At 37.1% G+C, this 18,672-nt stretch overlaps 1 protein-coding gene across 1 annotated transcript in view; it reads left to right on the top strand.

The window, feature by feature from the left end:
- Nucleotides 1–3,941: 3,941 nt before the first annotated feature.
- The window catches only part of nup155 (nucleoporin 155), a 48,884-nt gene continuing 34,153 nt past the window's right edge, over nt 3,942–18,672 (top strand). Inside the window, exons 1-2 of the mRNA XM_073830193.1 lie at nt 3,942–3,984; nt 4,616–4,641. Coding sequence (XP_073686294.1) covers nt 3,942–3,984; nt 4,616–4,641 — 69 coding nt within the window. The remainder of the gene's footprint in view (nt 3,985–4,615; nt 4,642–18,672) is intronic.

Below are 18,672 nucleotides of genomic sequence, written 5' to 3'. Positions count from 1 at the left end.
TTACAACTTCAGAGTACTTTTTCTTAAATAAGTGCACCTGCCGTACAACAGGGAGATACCAAAAGACCACTAAACCTATCCCTTTGAACTTGACTGACTTCTCTTCTATGGGTGAGCATCCATTATAAAACAATTATATTATAAGACAATAATTTGGACAACTAGGCAAATGTTTTGAAATTTCACGCAAAAATACGACAGGGATCAGAGCCCAGAGAGCGCGCATAGTTTGTGAATCAATAGCGGACTCTGTCAATGTACGACTCTGATATACGCGAGTGTTATACATTAGGCACGCGCAAGTTCGTTATTATTTCACTAATCGCATTTACCTTTACGTTAACGCTACGGTTTGCTTCATGCATGCAGCCGAGAGACGTAACATTAGTTTGCTGCGCCGAGTCTGAAGCAATCAATCACAGAACAGGAGAGAGGCTGTGCTTTTGTTATTTTCATTTAGCATATTTATAATGAAATTAAACAGTTATAGAATAATATTTAAATTAATTTTAAGATATCTCGAGGCCCCCTAGTGGGTCGCGACCCCCCTGGTTGGGAACCGCTGATTTAATGAAATATGGGCTAATTTGCATACATTTCTAATACATTTACATTTACATTTATTCATTTAGCAGACACTTTTATCCAAAGCAACTTACAATTGGGGAATACAGATAGCAATTCATCCTAAGGGGGCAGATCCACCCTAGGAAGTGCTCAAAATACCATATATCAGGCATTGTTAGATGAGTACAGGCTAGAAAGGGAAGAACAATAAAGAAAGGGGAACTATTTTTTTTATTGAGTTAAATAGTGTCGAGAGAGATGGGTTTTCAGCAGTTGCTTAAAAGCTGTCAGGCAGTCTGCATTCCGGATAGGGGTGGGCAGATCGTTCCACCAGTCAGGAACAGTGAACGAAAATGTTCTGGAGAGTGATTGCATGTCTCTCTGTGGTGGTACAATGAGGCGTCTCTCACTAGAGGATCTCAGACTTCTGGAGGGAGTGTAGATTCGTAGTAGTTTATTAGGGCTGCACGATACATCATTTCAGCATCGTCATCGCGATGTACGCATGCGTGATAGTCACATCACGGCAGTCACGATGCAGGGCAAAAAAAAAATAAAAAAATTATGTCTGATTTAAAAAATTTACTTTCTATATTTCTAAACTTTCTATTCACGGATCTATATTTGTCTAATGTAAAGTAATGAACTCATATTTAAGGGTTCTTTAAAAACTACAATGCACACGTTGCTTCACCTATTTCATGCATGTAGTCTCTGCGTGCGCTAGGGGTGGGCGATATGACCTAAAATTAATATCACGGTATTTTTCATCTTTTGAACGGTGACGGTATAATATCGCGGTATTACTTTTTTTGGTACATTTTGGGAGGAGTAGCCTGTCCTGTCCCTTTAGTATGTGAATAAAGTTAATATTTTTATAATATAATAAGTATATGGTAGGTAACCTAAAAAGAGACATGGGAGAGTATGCATTCTCAACATATTTATTTTGCAAAAAACCTAAAGATCTTACTTAACAGTGTACAACAAAACAAAAATTATTTTTTTATTGAAATTTAATTACTGCAATATTTAAAACCTTTAAATAACTGGGGGAAATCAACCCATAGCAACAGTTTAAAAGTAGACCAAATCTGTGGGGAAAAAAGCAGACTTGGCAACCCTGCATCCCACACGAGCTGCTGGAGTTAATGTCATTGCACACATGAGTACGAAATTTTCGTCCCAGATTTTTGCACGTTAAAAGAAAAAGAAATACAGGTTATGTTAATCGAGTTTACACACTGCCTCTGAAACTTTTCAAAAAAAAAAACTATTCGGACTGTGTTTGATTTTCTGCATTTTCGCATTTCGCATAATAAGCATTTTGATAAGGATGGCGAATATGAGAAAACTAAAAAAAAAAAACGCATACGAAAATCGGACTCAGTGTACAATGACCTTTAGATTTGAATGATCACGGCTCGAAAGTAAAGAGAGTTGACAAAAATAGACTGGAGGATTTGCTGCAATCTTGTGCTCACTGACAAATATCTGTTATAAGATGTGCTGCTCCCTTTAGACAGAGAGTGCGTTATCGCAAAATCGAAAGTAAAAGTACTCATTTAAAAGCGATTTCTACACCCTGCATATTGAAAGTGCAAAAATGATATACAATATTAGTTCGCCTCGCGCCCGCTCAATTTATGATCCGCTGTGTAAATCCTTCGGCCGGACGACCGGGACTGCCACTCCGCCCCTGGTATAGGCTACAAACCTTTCTTCATGATGTTTCACCAGTCGTTTAATGGCCACTCCCCTTTTACCTACCACCTGCAAAGCTGATACGAATATGTTTTACTTTTTTTTTACAACAAGATATATAGTATAAGGACAGGTATTCAGACCACAACTGAACGTTTGAAGAAAATGTAATGCCTTATTATTTAGAATTAGCTATTATTGATGTAAATGCAGCCGTTCGAGGCACATAATTGATTTATTACGGTATTGACAGTATTAGAAAATCCATGTCGTGGCGCAATGTCACACCGGTGCTGACTATGACACCGGTGTACCGCCCACCCCTAGCGTGCGCATGGCGAAATGAGCGCGGGACGGGAGAAAATCGCCGAAATGGAAGATTTGGTCGCAAAAAGAAACGCAACGTTGGTCATATGGAAGTATTTTGGATACAAAAAGGATGCTGCTGACCAAAAACAGGTGCTTTGTCGGGAGTGCCTGGCAGTTGTTGCCACAACCCGCGGAAACACTACAAATTTGTTTGACCATTAGAGGGGCCGTTCACATGTCACGCCTAAAAACCCATGGAAAACGCTAGGCGCGCCACTTTCTCCTTCTTTCCAAAGCGCTCTGTAACTTGAGCTCCGGTGGCGTCTGCCGTTGCTAAGCAACCATGACCCACGCTCTCCTAAAGACGCGGAAGTTTCAGCAAAGATAAATGGATTTCCAAAACTAAAAATTGCTTGCAGTAGCTCTGCTGCTAAAAAATGCTATGATCGGCTGTTCCTCCATCTTGGCTAAGCTTCTAATGTTTTTCGTGAAAGGAAGAAGCTGATTTCCCTTTCATCAGGGTAAAAGCAACATTCATTATTAATTTCATAACATATGTGACCCTGGACCACAAAACCAGTCATAAGGTTAAATTTTACAAAACTGAGATATATACATCATATGAAAGCTCAATAAATAAGCTTTCTATTGATGTATGGTTTGTTAGGATAGGACAATATTTGGCCGAGATACATCTATTTGAAAATCTGAAATCTAAGGGTGCAAAAAATCTAAATACTGAGAAAAACATCTTTAAAGTTGTCCAAATTAAGTTCTTAGCAATGCATATTACTAATCAAAAATTACATTTTGATAGGTTTACAGTAGGAATTTTACAAAAAAATCTTCATGGAACATGATCTTTACTTAATTTCCTAATGATTTTTGACATAAAAGAAAAATCAATAATTTTGACCCATACAATGTATTTTTGGCTATTGCTACAAATATACCCCAGCGACTTAAGACTGGTTTTGTGGTCCAGGGTCACATATTAGAGCCTTGATTTGCCTGAATTGACGGTGAATAAGGTGAGTCAAACTGTTTATGAAACAACCAAAATAAGTTTTAAAAAGTATTTTTTTTTCAGGGTTTTGATTATACTTTTAATTTTTTTTATTCTTTGAAAATGCTTACAAAATTACCCCAATTATTCTTGAATTATTATTTGATTTTTAAGCAGTTCAAAACAACCTGATGAACATAAATGAATTTGTACACATCGCAATATATATCGCAGGAAAAAAAATATATCGCAATGTAATTTTTTCCCCAATATCGTGCAGCCCTGTAGTGAATGGAGGTAAGCAGGTGATGATCCGGTGGCTGTCCTATAGGCCAGCATCAGTGTCTTGAACTTGATGCGGGCCGCAACCGGTAGCCAGTGCAGGGATATGAAGAGAGGTGGGACATGGGCCTTCTTTGGCTCATTGAAGACGAGCCGTGCTGCTGCATTCTGAATCATTTGTAGAGGCCTGATTGTACATGCTGGAAGACCAGCTAAAAGAGCATTGCAGTAGTCCAGCCTGGAGATGACCAGGGCCTGTATGAGGAGTTGTGCAGCATGCTCTGTTAGGAAGGACCTGATCTTTCTGATGTTGTGCAATGCAAACCTGCAAGGTCGAGCAGTTTTAGCTATGTGGTCTTTGAAAAGTCAATTGGTCATCAAAGATTACACCAAGATTTTTGGCTGACGTAAATGGGGTAATTGTAGATGAAGTCATGTTGTAGAGTTGTAGTGGAAGGAAAGACAAGGAGCTCGGTCTTTGCCAGATTGAGCTGTAGATGGTGTTCCTTCATCCATGCAGAGATATCCACCAGGCAGCCTGAGATCCGTGCAGCTACCGATGGATCGTCTGGTTTGAATGAAAGATAGAGCTGTGTGTCATCAGCATAGCAATGGTAGGAGAAGCCATGCGCCTGTATGATGGGGCCCAGAGATGTAGTGTATATGGAGAAGAGGAGTGGTCCAAGAACTGATCCCTGAGGAACCCCAGTGACCAGTTGATGAGTTTTGGATACCTCCCCTCCCCAGGCCACCCTGAAAAACCTACCAGTGAGGTAGGATTTAAAGGGATGGTTCGGAGTAGAATTGACTTCATTGCTATGCACTCCGAAGCCCATTTAAATACCCCATCCGAAGTTTTTTTTTTTTACCTTAGTCGAACATTTATGGAGATATTAGAGTTTTTCGAATTGCTTGTTACAGGAGTGAATGGTACATGTGATGTATCTCATAAATTGCACCACTAAACGTGCAAGTAATCTTACCAAACTTGTACAGTAGTGTAAATAGGTTATGTATTCACAAAACGCTGCATCGGAACATTTGTAAGTCCACCATGAGTGTTTTAAAAACACGTTTTACCGGAGAACTACTAGTCTCAGAAACTACAAGTCGACGTCACTTCCCTGGTTTGAAAAAAGCACGTAAAAGTCCTCCTACTACATCTGTGTGCATGTCAACTTGTAGGAGGACTTTTACGTGCTTTTTTCAAACCAGGGAAGTGACGTCGACGTGTCGCCATTTGTAGTTTTTGAGACTAGTAGGGATCGGCTAAAACGTGTTTTTAAAACACTCATGGTGGACTTACAAATGTTCTGATGCAGCGTTTTGTGAGTAACTCCTGTAACAAGCAATTCGAAAAACTCTAATATCTCCATAAATGTTCGACTAAGGTAAAAAAAAACTTCGGATGGGGTATTTAAATGGGCTTCGGAGTGCATAGCAATGAAGTCAATTCTACTCCGAACCATCCCTTTAAACCAGCGAAGTGGAGTCCCTGTGATGCCCAGCGATGAGAGGGTGGACAGGAGGATCTGATGATTCACTGTGCCAAAGGCTGCAGATAGATCCAGCAAAATAAGCACTGATGATTTGGAATCAGCTTAGTACAAAAATCTAAACACTGGATGTCAAATGTGGAGTCAAATGTTTTTACAGAGTGGTTTTTGGGTATGATTTCGTCACTCCGTAATTGTGAAAAAACTTAGAACAGACAGAAAACTATGTATTTTGAACCTTTTTTGGGGGAATAAAATGTTGCATAAAATCAAGCAAATTATATATGAATAAATCCCTCTGTAAAAACCTTCAGAATATAGACAGGAATAAAAATGTAAAGTTCGATGTGCGTAAGTGATACCAAAGTGGATATTTATGGCTCGGTGTAGGGGAAAAAACGGCCTTTAAAAATATGCATTGTAATTAAAATCTATTGACACAAATAGATAAAAGTGCTATAAAAGAAACACGTAACAGTGTCTTTTGGGTGTTTTCTTTCCACTAGTCTAAAAAAAACCATTTATGAAACACCAAAAAGACCCAAATCTGAAAAAACAGCGTTTTTGCCTGCAGTTTCTCCCGTTAAGAAAACAAGCAGTAAGTAAATCAATAGAGTATAAGTTTAAAAGGGAATGTTTTTTTTTTTTAAAGAATAGAAGGTGCTAGAGATAGAGGGTCAAATAAAGATGGAAGAGATATGTTTTTAGCCTAATCTTGAAGATGGCTAAGGAGTAAGGACTCAGCTGTTCGGATTGAGTTGGGCAGGTCATTTCATTTAATGTGAAAGTGATTTTGTGCCTCTTTGGGATGACAGTTGATTTTTTTTCTTTGAAAAACAAGACAAAACTATAAAAAGCAAATATTGGCTATGTTATGCAATGGCAAAATACATGGGGGAAAGGCTTGGACCAAGAATGTTTATTTCGGTGCATCCCTAGTTTAACGGGTTAATGGTGAGTAGGCAGCCTATGTCTTAATATTTGCTTTATTTAATCAGTAATAAATGAATCAAATCAAAGTGAGCTCATAAGTGCTTTGTGTAGTTTGGCGTGTGAGAGACATTCTCCTGTGTCCTATTGTGTTTTTTTGGGAAGAGTAATTTGAAAATGAGCTGGCTTTGACTAATTCGTGTGTCTGGGAGCCGCGGCGGGACGTTTCCACCACGAACTGAGTGGAAACAGATCACAGTATTAATCACAGTTTGGTCAGAGTACATTTATGTTTGTTGTATAATACATTTATTACATTTTATTAGGGCCCGAGCCCAAAAGGGCGAAGGCCCTATTGTTCTTCTAAGGATTCTTATTTGTTTTTTTAGGGCCCGAGCCCAAAAGGGCGAAGGCCCTATTGTTTTTCTAAGGATTATTATTAGGGCCCGAGCCCAAAAGGGCGAAGGCCCTATTGTTTTTCTAAGGATTATTATTAGGGCCCGAGCCCAGAATGGGCGAAGGCCCTCTTGTTTTCCTAAGGATTCTTATTTTTTTTTTTTTTTTTTTTTGTTAACCTTCCGGGCACTTAAGGGGGTCTTAACATGCTCAAAAACTCTTGAAAATTTACACACATGTCGGAATCTGCGGCCATCAGGACGTCACAGAGGCTGGTACCGGGGCGTGGCAAGGGGACTCTACAGCGCCCCCTGGAATTTTTAGGGCCATATAGCACACATACTTGAACGTACACATATGAAACTCGGTACACATATAGAACTCATTGAGCTGAACAACTTTTGTACTCTATGTCATTTTCTTAACGCAACAGGAAGTGAGATATTTAGGGCTGTTTAAAAAGCGCATGCTCTGGAATTTAACGTACTCCTCCCAGGATTTCCATACGATTGTCACCAAACTCGGTCAGCATGATCTCAAGACATTGGGGACGCTAAATTGCGAGGGGATTTTTGATATCTCGAACGGTTTGGCCGTGGCAAGGCGACAAAGTTATGGCGAGAAATGAGAAACAGGAAGTGTCTAATAACTGTTGCACACATTGCCTGATTCTGATGAAACTTCACCAGATTGTTCGTTGTATGATGCCGATTCCATAAATGTGACTATTATGAGTCAAAGTTATAGCGCCACCAACTGGTAGCAGGAAGCGTGTCATTTTCAAAATGCGTTGAAATCAGCCTCTTAATTTTACTTGATTTTCTTCAAACTTCATCAAAATAATGTCAAAACACGGCCGATAAGAATATGTAAAGGGTACGATGATAAATCAAATGCTGTTGCCATGGCAACGTGTTAAACTTTAAAATTAGATTCCTGTCTTTTCGAAGCAGATAACATGTTTAGAATTTCATGAAACTCAACACACACATCAATATTAATGATAGTTAGACACTGGCAAAAGGTCATAAATGGGCGTGGAGCAGGCACTCTATAGCGCCATCTTTTGACAAAAGTTGGGGGGTTAGTTTTTCCTACAGTCACCAAACTCTGTACATATATTGTTCTCATCAATCTGGACAACTTTCTAAATCAAACTCATTAGCTAAGACCAACAGGAAGCCGGCTATTTTGATTTGAATGTGGATTTTTGGAAAAATCAGGCTGTAAACAAATTCACACTCCTTCTAAGAATAACAAGGTATTCACACCAAACTTTTTTAACATGAAGAGAAGATTCTGAAGATGTTAAATTGCGAGCGGATTTGGGATATCTTGAACGGTGTTGACGTGGTGATTTTTTAAAAAACATAACCCTAATTTTTTATATCTTTAAAGTGCAGCATCCAAACTCTTTAAAACTTTTTTCACACAGAGATCTAATCATTATGAGCAAGTGCTGGTAATATCATAGTTATTCAAGCTTCTATGAATTAAAGAAAATTAAAAAAAGAAATCAGTAAACTGTTGTCACTGGGCTGACAGTCTGTGTTGACACTAAGAGTGACTGAAGGGGGGAGGGGTGAAAGGGAGAGAGACCAGTGGAACATGCTGTTTTTCTTAAGACCATCTTTGAGGAAGATGCAATTTGCACATTGCACATTGCTGTAGTTTAATCTGCATAAATAAGTCTGAACTTTGAGAGTCTGATCTTTGAGAAAATATAAAGGGTCACGAACTCTTTCATTCTTTGTATATTGCAGTTGTTGTTTTTTATTAATTTTTTACTGAACTGTACCATGAACTTGTCCTATTCAGTCACATAGCAAAAGATTAAGAAAAATACAGCTTTTTAGCATGAGCGATTTATCTTCATTGATAGACATTTATTTTCATAATTAAAATTTTTGATTCAATAAAAAAAAAAAAAACACTAACAATTTCAAGACAAACTTTGACAACAAAACAAACTTTGCTGTTATCTGTTCAAAACATCTGAAAATTGTACCATTTTAAGATGAGTTATATTTATATATCGCCCCATTACAATACCCAACTTGATTTTTAAAGATATTTTGAAAGAATGAAGCGTTTATTGAGCACTTTATTGTTTATTGTTGTATACCCACATGAACTGTGTTCATGTTCATGTTAATTCACAGTACATACACTATGTTAAAAGATACTAATTTACCTTTAAACAATATATGAGTACTTTTTTAGGTTAATATTAATTAACATTAATAAATGCTATTTATTATTGTTCATGTTAACAATGTTAACAAATGAAACTGGATGGTAAAGTTGTATGTTTAGTGTGTATTTGTCTGTGTGTTGATTTAAAAATGTAACCCTTTCATTTCTGTAAACTTTAAATCCAAACTGGCAGAGGGTTACTGTGAATGCATGTGCCAACTGGGCACCGTTTTCCTAATTGATTCTTAGTTATGTAGCGCTTAAGAGTGATGTCTTATAACAGGAGTCACCTGCAAAACAATATCCACACACAAATTGTACAGATAGGTAACGATGACATTTAAACAGAAGTGGTGGACGTAAAACAAGCAATAATAACATTTTGTTATCATCATGAATTACATGTTCTTATCATCATCATCATCAGAATATAGGGAAAATGTTCCCTATATTGTGAACGGCTTTGGGATATCTTGAACGGTGTTGATGTGGTGATTTATGAAAGTAACAATAAAAAAGATGAAGAGTTATTTTCATATATCTTTAAATTGCATTATTCTTACTCATCAAAACTTTTTACATATAAAGAACAAGAAATTCTTAGGAAATACGTGTAGTTTCAAAATGTTATCATGCTCAGAGGCCCCAAAAACATTAAAAGTGTCAAATAAATTCGTCAGATTAAAGCTCTAATACCAGGGATGAACACTAGAGGTCCTCATAAGATAAGGAATCGTTTGACCTCTAATGCTATTTAGCTCATTGTCAGTGTATAAGAATGACAATAATCCATAGAATCAGTTGATATGTACTGTACTGTCAGTGTAATTTTACATAATTATTTTGTATAGGTGCTTAAAGAGCATTAAAATATTTTTTTTATCTTTTAAGGAAAAATTATGTGATTTAAATACATATATACACTCTCACTGATAGAACAAAGTATCTTATAAGTATGACACTATACTGCTCAGTTCACTTAATTAGAATGAGAAACAAATACAAAAAGGCCAAAAAGTCAACTAAGTTAATATGTATTTATTTTCAATATATTTGTTTATAATTATTTCACAGATGCTTATAGACTATTAAAATAATATTTAAAAATGCTTGTAGACCATAAAACATGGTAACTATTTAAAATAGGGTCCAATACCTACAAAAAAGCCTCTTGGAGCAAAATTTGACACCCAACAGGAAGTCGGTTATTTTTAATTTTCTCAGCAAATTTTGTCATTTTTGCCATTTTCAGGCCTCGTACTTGAACGAACTCCTCCTAGAGATTTATCCGGATTAACGCCAAATTTGCTGAGTGTAATCTAAAGCACTTTGTGACGTTAAATTGCAAAGATCTAGAGTTTTCATTGGAGGGCGTGTCCATAGCGGTCTCGCAAATTTCGATGTTTCGCCATGAAAAAGGAAGTTTCTATAACTCAGGCATACAATGTCCGATCTGTCCCAAACTTCACATGTGTGATAACACTCCTGACCTGAAGACATCTACATGCCCATATTCAGTTATAGTCATAGCGCCACCTGCTGGCAACAGGAAGTGTCATGCTGTACTCTACAACAAACTCCTCCAAGAGATTTATACAGATCAACACTAAAATCGGTCAGTCTAATAAAAAGGCTTTAGTGATGTTAAATTGCGAAGATCTTGAGTTTTCGTTGAAGGGCATGTCCGTGGTGGCCTGACAAAGTTTGATGTTTGGTCATGGACATAGAAGTTGTTATAACTCAGCCATAAAATGTCCAATCTGCCTCAAACTTCACATGTTTGATAAGAGTCCTGGCCTGAAGACATCTTAAGGCCAATATTCAGATATTATCATAGCGCCACCTATTGACAGCAGGATATATCATATCTTGCACTAACTTAAACATACCAAGGTCAATCTGCACCAAACTTCATATGTTTGATGAAAGTGCTGGCCTGAACACATCTACATGTCAATAATCAGTTACAGGCATAGCGCCACCAGCTGGCAGCAGGAGGTTTGGCACATTTAAGTGACTTTGATCTATTTTTCCTACATTTACTGTTTTAAAAGCATAATGCCCACCGTTTGCTGTTTTCCTAAAGCCACCGGTCGGCGGTGAGCCCGGGTGCGAGGGCCCGTTCATCGCTGCTTGCAGCTTTAATTATTATTATTAGGGCCCGAGCCCAAAAGGGCGAAGGCCCTATTGTTCTTCTAAGGATTCTTATTTTTTTTTTTTTTTTTATTTTTTGTTAACCTTCCGGGCACTTAAGGGGGTCTTAACATACTCAAAAACTCTTGAAAATTTGCACACATGTCGGAATCTGCGGCCATCAGGACGTCACAGAGGCTGGTACCGGGGCGTGGCAAGGGGACTCTACAGCGCCCCCTGGAATTTTGAGGGCCATATAGCACACATACTTGAACGTACACGTATGAAACTCGGTACACATATAGAACTCATTGAGCTGAACAACTTTTGTACTCTATGTCATTTTCTCAACGCAACAGGAAGTGAGATATTTAGGGCTGTGTAAAAAGCGCATGCTCTGGAATTTAACGTACTCCTCCCAGGATTTCCATACGATTGTCACCAAACTTGGTCAGCATGATCTCAAGACATTGGGGACGCTAAATTGCGAGGGGATTTTTGATATCTCGAACGGTTTGGCCGTGGCAAGGCGACAAAGTTATGGCGAGAAATGAGAAACAGGAAGTGTCTCATAACTGTTGCACACATTGCCGGATTCTGATGAAACTTCACCAGATTGTTCGTTGTATGATGCCGATTCCATAAATGTGACTATTATAAGTCAAAGTTATAGCGCCACCAACTGGCAGCAGGAAGCGTGTCATTTTCAAAATGCTTTGAAATCAGCCTCTTAATTTTACTTGATTTTCTTTAAACTTCATCAAAATCATGTCAAAACACGGCCGATAAGAATATGTAAAGGGGTCGATGATAAATCAAATGCTGTTGCCATGGCAACGTGTCAAACTTTAAAATTAGATTCCTGTCTTTTCGAGGCAGATAACATGCTAAGAAGTTCATGAAACTCAACACACACATCAATATTAATGATAGTTAGACACTGGCAAAAGGTCATAAATGGGCGTGGAGCAGGCACTCTATAGCGCCATCTTTTGACAAAAGTTGGGGGGTTAGTTTTTCCTACAGTCACCAAACTCTGTACATATATTGTTCTCATCAATCTGGACAACTTTCTAAATTAAACTCATTAGCTAAGACCAACAGGAAGCCGGATATTTCCATTTGAATGTGTTTTTTTGGAAAAATCAGGCTGTAAACAAATTCACACTTCTTCTAAGAACAACCAGCTATTCACACCAAACTTTTTTAACATGAAGAGAAGATTCTGAAGATGTTAAATTGCGAGTGGATATTGGATATCTTGAACGGTGTTGACGTGGTGATTTTTTAAAGATGTAGTAAAAAACATAACCGTCATTTTTTTTATATCTTTAAAGTGCAGCATCCAAACTCTTTAAAACTTTTTTCACACAGAGATCTTATCATTCTGAGCAAGTGGTGTAAATATCCATTTTATACAAGCTTCTATGAATTAAAGAAAATTAAAAAAAGAAACTACAAACCTGCTGTCACTCTGCCTGTGCCTGTCTGTGTTCAGTCACCATTGAGTCACTGAAGAGTGACTGAAGGGGGGAGGGGTGTAAGGGAGAGAGACCAGTGGAACATGCTGTTTTGCTTAAGACCATCTTTGAGGAAGATGCACATTGCTGTAGCGTAATCGACATAAATATGTCTGATATTTTGAGAAAATATAAAGGGTCATTAAATCTTTCATTGTTTGTATTTTGCAGTTGTTGTTTTTTATTTATTTTTACTGAACTGTACCATGAACTTGTCCTATTCAGTCACATAGCAAAAGATTAAGAAAAATACAACTTTTAAGCATGAGTGATTTATCTTCATTGTAGACAATATTTTCATAGTGTTATTTATTGAATATAAAATTATAATAATTAAAAATTTCAAGACAAACTTTGACAACAAAACAAACTTTGCTGTTATCTGTTCAAAACATCCGAAAACCATCATTTGAAGATCAGTTATATATATATATCGCCCCATTAAAACACTCAACTTGATTTTTAAAGATATTTTGAAAGAATTAAGCGTTTATAGAGCACTTTGTGTATTGCTGTACACCCACATGAACTGTATTCATGTTTATGTTAATTCACAGTACATAAACTAAAAGATACTAATTTACCTTTAAACAATATATGAATACTTTTTTTTAGCTTAATATTAATTAACATTAATAAATGCTGTTTAATTATTGTTCATGTTAACTAATATAGTTAATGTTAACAAATGAAACTGGATGGCAACATTTTATATATTGTGTGTATGTGTCTCTGTGTTGATTTTCAAGTGTAACCCTTTCAATTCAGTAAACTTAAAATCCAAACTAGCAGAGGGTTACTGTGAATGCATTTGCCAACTGTGCACCGTTTTCCTAATTGATTCTTAGTTATGTAGCGCTTAAGAGTGATGTCTTATAACAGGAGTCACCAGCAAAGCAATATCCACATACAAATTGTACAGATAGGTAACGATTTAAGCAGAAGTGGTGAATGTAATGCAAGCAATAATAACATTTTGTTATCATCATGAATTACATGTTCTTATCATCATCATCAGAATATAGGGAAAATGTTCACATTTGGTTCACAGTTGGCATTATCTGAAGTCCTTGCAGGGGATTAGGTTTATAGCAAACTCCTCCTAGACATTTAATGAAATCAACATTATATTTGGTCAGTCTGATCTAGAGGCCTTAGAGATGTTAAATTGTGAAGATCTTGAGTTTCAGTGGCGGCCTGACAAAGTTTGATGTTTCGCCATGGACATAGGTGTAATAACTCAGCCATAAAATGTCTGATCTGCCTCAAACTTCAGAGGTTTGGTAAGAGTCCTGGCCTGAAGACACCTAAAGGCCAATATTCAGATATTATCATAGCGCCACCTGTTGACACCAGGATATATCATATCTTTCACTAACTCAAACATACCAAGGTCAATCTGCACCAAACTTCATATGTTTGATAATAGTGCTGGCCTGAACACATCTACATGCCATTTATAGGCATAGCGCCACCAGCTGCCAATGGGAAGTTAGGCACATTTAAATGACTTATGACATATTTCTCATATATTTACTGTATTAAAAGCATACTGCCCACCGTTTGCTGTTTTCCTAAAGCCACCGGTCGGCGGTGAGCCCGGGTGCGAGGGCCCGTTCATCGCTGCTCGCAGCTTTAATTATTATTATTATTATTATTATTTCATCAATGTTTTGGGTCATTTCGGGGCCCTTAACATACACGAAAACTCTTGAAACTTTGCACACACATTGGAACCTGCGGCCATCAGGGCCGGACAAACTTTGACATGGGGGGGTCACCTGGGGGGGGGCGTGGCATCACGTTAAAAATTGCGACTTTTCAGGGACTCTGGAGCACACACCGGATGACCTACAGTTGTCAAAATTCATACACATATAGACCTCATCGGTCTGAACAGCGTTCATGCTCAAAGTCAGTGCTTCGCCTAACAGGAAGTCAGCTATTCAGGGATGTCTAAAAAGCGCATGCAATGGAATTTGAAATACTCCTCCTAAGCCTTTCCACTGATGGCCACCAAACTCGGTCAGCATGACCTCAAGACATTGGGGACGCAAAATTGCCAGGGGATTTTGGATATCTCGAACGGTTTGGCCGTGGCGGGGCGACAAAGTTATGGCGAGAAATGAGAAACAGGAAGTGTCTAATAACTTTGACACACGTTGTCTGATTTTGACCAAACTTCAGCAGTTTGTTCATCGTATGAAGCCAATCACAGAGATGTGACTATTATGAGTCAAAGTTATAGCGCCACCAACTGGCAGCAGAAAGCGCAACGTTTTCTAAATGCTTTTAAATCAGCCTCTTAATTTTTGTCAATTTGCTTCAAACTTCATCCCAATAATGTCGAAACACGGCCGATGACAATCCGTGAAGGGCATTATCGATAACTTTTATCATGTTGCCATGGCAACGTGTCAAACTTTAACTTTAGTTTTTTGTGTTTTCGAGCCACTTAAAATACTTAGAATTTCATGAAACTCAACACACACATCTGTATTAATGATATTTAGACACTGATAAAAGCCCATAAATGGGCGTGGAGGAGGCACTCTATAGCGCCACCTTTTGACCAAAGTTGGGGGTTTAGTTTTGCCAACAGTCACCAAACTCGGTACATATATTGGTCTCATCAAGCCGGACAACTTTCTAATTAACACTCATTAGCTATAATAAACAGGAAGTTGGCTATTTTTATTTGAATGTGGATTTTTGGAAAAATCAGGCTGTAAATAAAATCATACTAAACAAAGCAGAAATAAGAAGTTCACACCAAACTTTGTCAACATGATAAGAATATACTCAAAATGCTAAATTGTGAGCGGATTTGGGATATCTTGAATGGTGTTGATGTGGTGATTTTTTAAAGTCACAGTAAAAAAAAAGTAGCATTCATTTTCATATATCTTTAAAGTGCCTAATACCAACTCTTCAAAACTTTGTATATATGAAGAACAAATCATTCCTAGAAAATACGCTCGGTATCAAAATTGTATCATGCTCAGAGGCCCCAAAAACATTAAAAGTATCCAGAAGTGAGAGAGGGAGAAATGAAGACTGTAATACAAGGGATGAACACCAGAGGTCCTCGTATGATAAGGAATATTTTTTTACCTCTAATCCTATTCTGTTCATTCTCAATGTGCAACAAGGAAACAAATGCATAGATTTATTTGGAGTTGTTATGTACTGTACTGTACTGTCAGAATACTTTTACATAATTTTAAAATAAACACTAAAAAGCATAAAAAATTAGTTATTTTTTAATGAAAAATTATGAAATGTTTTGTTTGTCTCTCACTGATTTGGTAACACTTTCTATGAAGCCCCTATTATAAGGGTATTTCTAATGCATTATAATGAATGCATAATGCATTATAAAAAAACGTATAATATATTATATCATCCAATGAATATTCATAACAACAATTATCATACATTATAATACTTAAATATTAGAGGTTATAACTTTTAAGATTATGATTATTTATAACACACAGTAGACACCATTTTAAACCTACTTCATTTGTAATGGACTATATCATATTAGATTTATTTTGTTTACATTATACTCTATTCTATTGACTATTAACAACTAACTCTCACCAACTAACACTCCTTACAGTGTAGACTTAGTTTAATGTTAGGCTAAGTAGAAGGTTCATGTTCTTGCAAAGTTACTTATAATCAGTTTGTCTTTTGGGGAACTGTCTAAATACAGTGTTAGCATATATTTACCACAACAAATAATAATTACTGCTAGCTGACATGCAGTTGCAGAGTTACTTATAAAAAGCTGTCTAACGGGTACCATCAAAATAATTAAACTGATCATATTATACATTCATCTGATCTGATACCTGATCTAATGGCTATTTGAGAATTATTATTATTATTACTTATAAGTGGTCTTTGTATGATTTAAGTAAAGTGACATCAGTAAGATGGCAAAATATGAGACTTATACATTATAACTATGAAGAGGTAATCATACTCATAAAAGCTATAATAAAAAAAGTAAAAATTCTAATACATTGAAACTGTTCTTATGAATGCTCATGAGATGATACAACATATTATAAGGTTTTTTATAATTTATTATGCATTCATTATAATGCCTTAAGAATGCCCTTATTATGTATTATTAATACATGAACCCACAAATATTTTTAACAAATATAAATAAATGTACCAATGTACCTTTTAATAATATATGAATACTTTTTTTAGCTTAATATTAATTAACATTAATAAATGCTATTTAATTATTGTTCATGTTAACTAATATAGTTAATGTTAACAAATTAAACTGGATGGCAAAATTTTAAATATTGTGTGTATGTGTCTGTGTGTTGATTTTAATTAACCCTTTCAATTCTGTAAACTTTAAATCCAAACTGGCAGAGGGTTACTGTGAATGCATGTGCCAACTGGGCACCGTTTTCCTGATGCTATCGGGATGGTGACTGCGCATATGGCGAGGGCCCGGTCATCGCTGCTTGCAGCTTTAATTATTATTAGGGCCCGAGCCCAAAGGGGCGAAGGCCCTATTGTTCTTCTAAGGGTTCTTTTTTTTTTTTTTTTTCAACCGTTGGGGCACTTTTGGGGGCCTTAACATACTCAAAAACTCTTGAAAATTTGCACACACGTCGGAATCTGCCGTCGTCCGGACGCCACAGAGGCTGGGACCCGGGCGTGGTTCAGGGCCTCTACAGCGCCCCCTGGAACACAGTTTGAAAACTTGATGTACTGCGCACACATACTTGCAAGTATTCATATGAAACTCGGTACACATATAGAACTCATTGAGCCAAACAACTTTTGTACTCTATGTCATAGGCTCCACCCAACAGGAAGTGAGATATTCAGGGCTGTTTAAAAAGCGCATGCTCTGGAATTTAACGTACTCCTCCCAGGATTTCGATAGGATTGTCACCAAACTCGGTCAGCATGATCTCAAGACACTGGGGATGCTAAATTGCGAGGGGATTTTTGATATCTCGAACGGTTTGGCCGTGGCAAGGCGACAAAGTTATGGCGAGAAATGAGAAACAGGAAGTGTGTAATAACTGTTGCACACATTGCCTGATTCTGATGAAACTTCACCAGTTTGTTCGTTGTATGAAGCCGATTCCATAAATGTGACTATTATGAGTCAAAGTTATAGCGCCACCAACTGGCAGCAGGAAGCGTGTCATTTTCAAAATGCTTTGAAATCAGCCTCTTAATTTTACTTGATTTTCTTTAAACTTCATGAAAATCATGTCAAAACACGGCCGTTGAGAATGTGTAAAGGGGTTGATGATAAATCAAATGATGTTGCCATGGCAACGTGTCAAACTTTAAAATTAGATTCCTGTCTTTTTGAGGCAGATAACATGCTTAGAATTTCATGAAACTCAACACACACATCAATATTAATGATAGTTAGACACTGGCAAAAGGTCATAAATGGGCGTGGAGCAGGCACTCTATAGCGCCATCTTTTGACAAAAGTTGTGGGGTTAGTTTTTCCTACAGTCACCAAACTCTGTACATATATTATTCTCATCAATCTGGACAACTTTCTAAATCAAACTCATTAGCTAAGACCAACAGGAAGCCGGCTATTTTGATTTGAATGTGGATTTTTGGAAAAATCAGGCTGTAAACAAATTCACACTACTCCTAAGAACAACACGCTGTTCACACCAAACTTTTTTAACCTGAAGAGAAGATTCTGAAGATGTTAAATTGCGAGCGGATTTGGGATATCTCGAACGGTGTTGACGTGGTAATTTTTTAAAAATGTAGTAAAAAACATAACCCTAATTTTTTTATATCTTTAAAGTGCAGCATCCAAACTCTTTAAAACTTTTTTCACACAGAGATCTTATCATTCTGAGCAAGTGCTGTTAATATAAATTTTATACAAGCTTCAATGAATTAAAGACAATTTAAAAAAGAAATCAGAAATCTGCTGTCACTCAGCAGGCTGAATGTCTCTGTGTGTGTGTCAGAGTGAGTGAAGCACAGTGCAGGGGGGAGGGGTGAGAGGGAGAGAGAGTGAGAGAGCTGTGACCCATGCTGCAGACCATCTTTGAGGAAGGAATACACATATATGTAGTTTTATTACATAAATATGTCTGATCTT

The sequence above is a fragment of the Garra rufa genome, chromosome 23 (genome assembly GCF_049309525.1).
Source record: "Garra rufa chromosome 23, GarRuf1.0, whole genome shotgun sequence".
NCBI classification, from domain to species: domain Eukaryota; kingdom Metazoa; phylum Chordata; class Actinopteri; order Cypriniformes; family Cyprinidae; genus Garra; species Garra rufa.
Note: the sequence above shows the minus strand (reverse complement) of the source record. Positions and strands in the feature narration are given on the sequence as shown.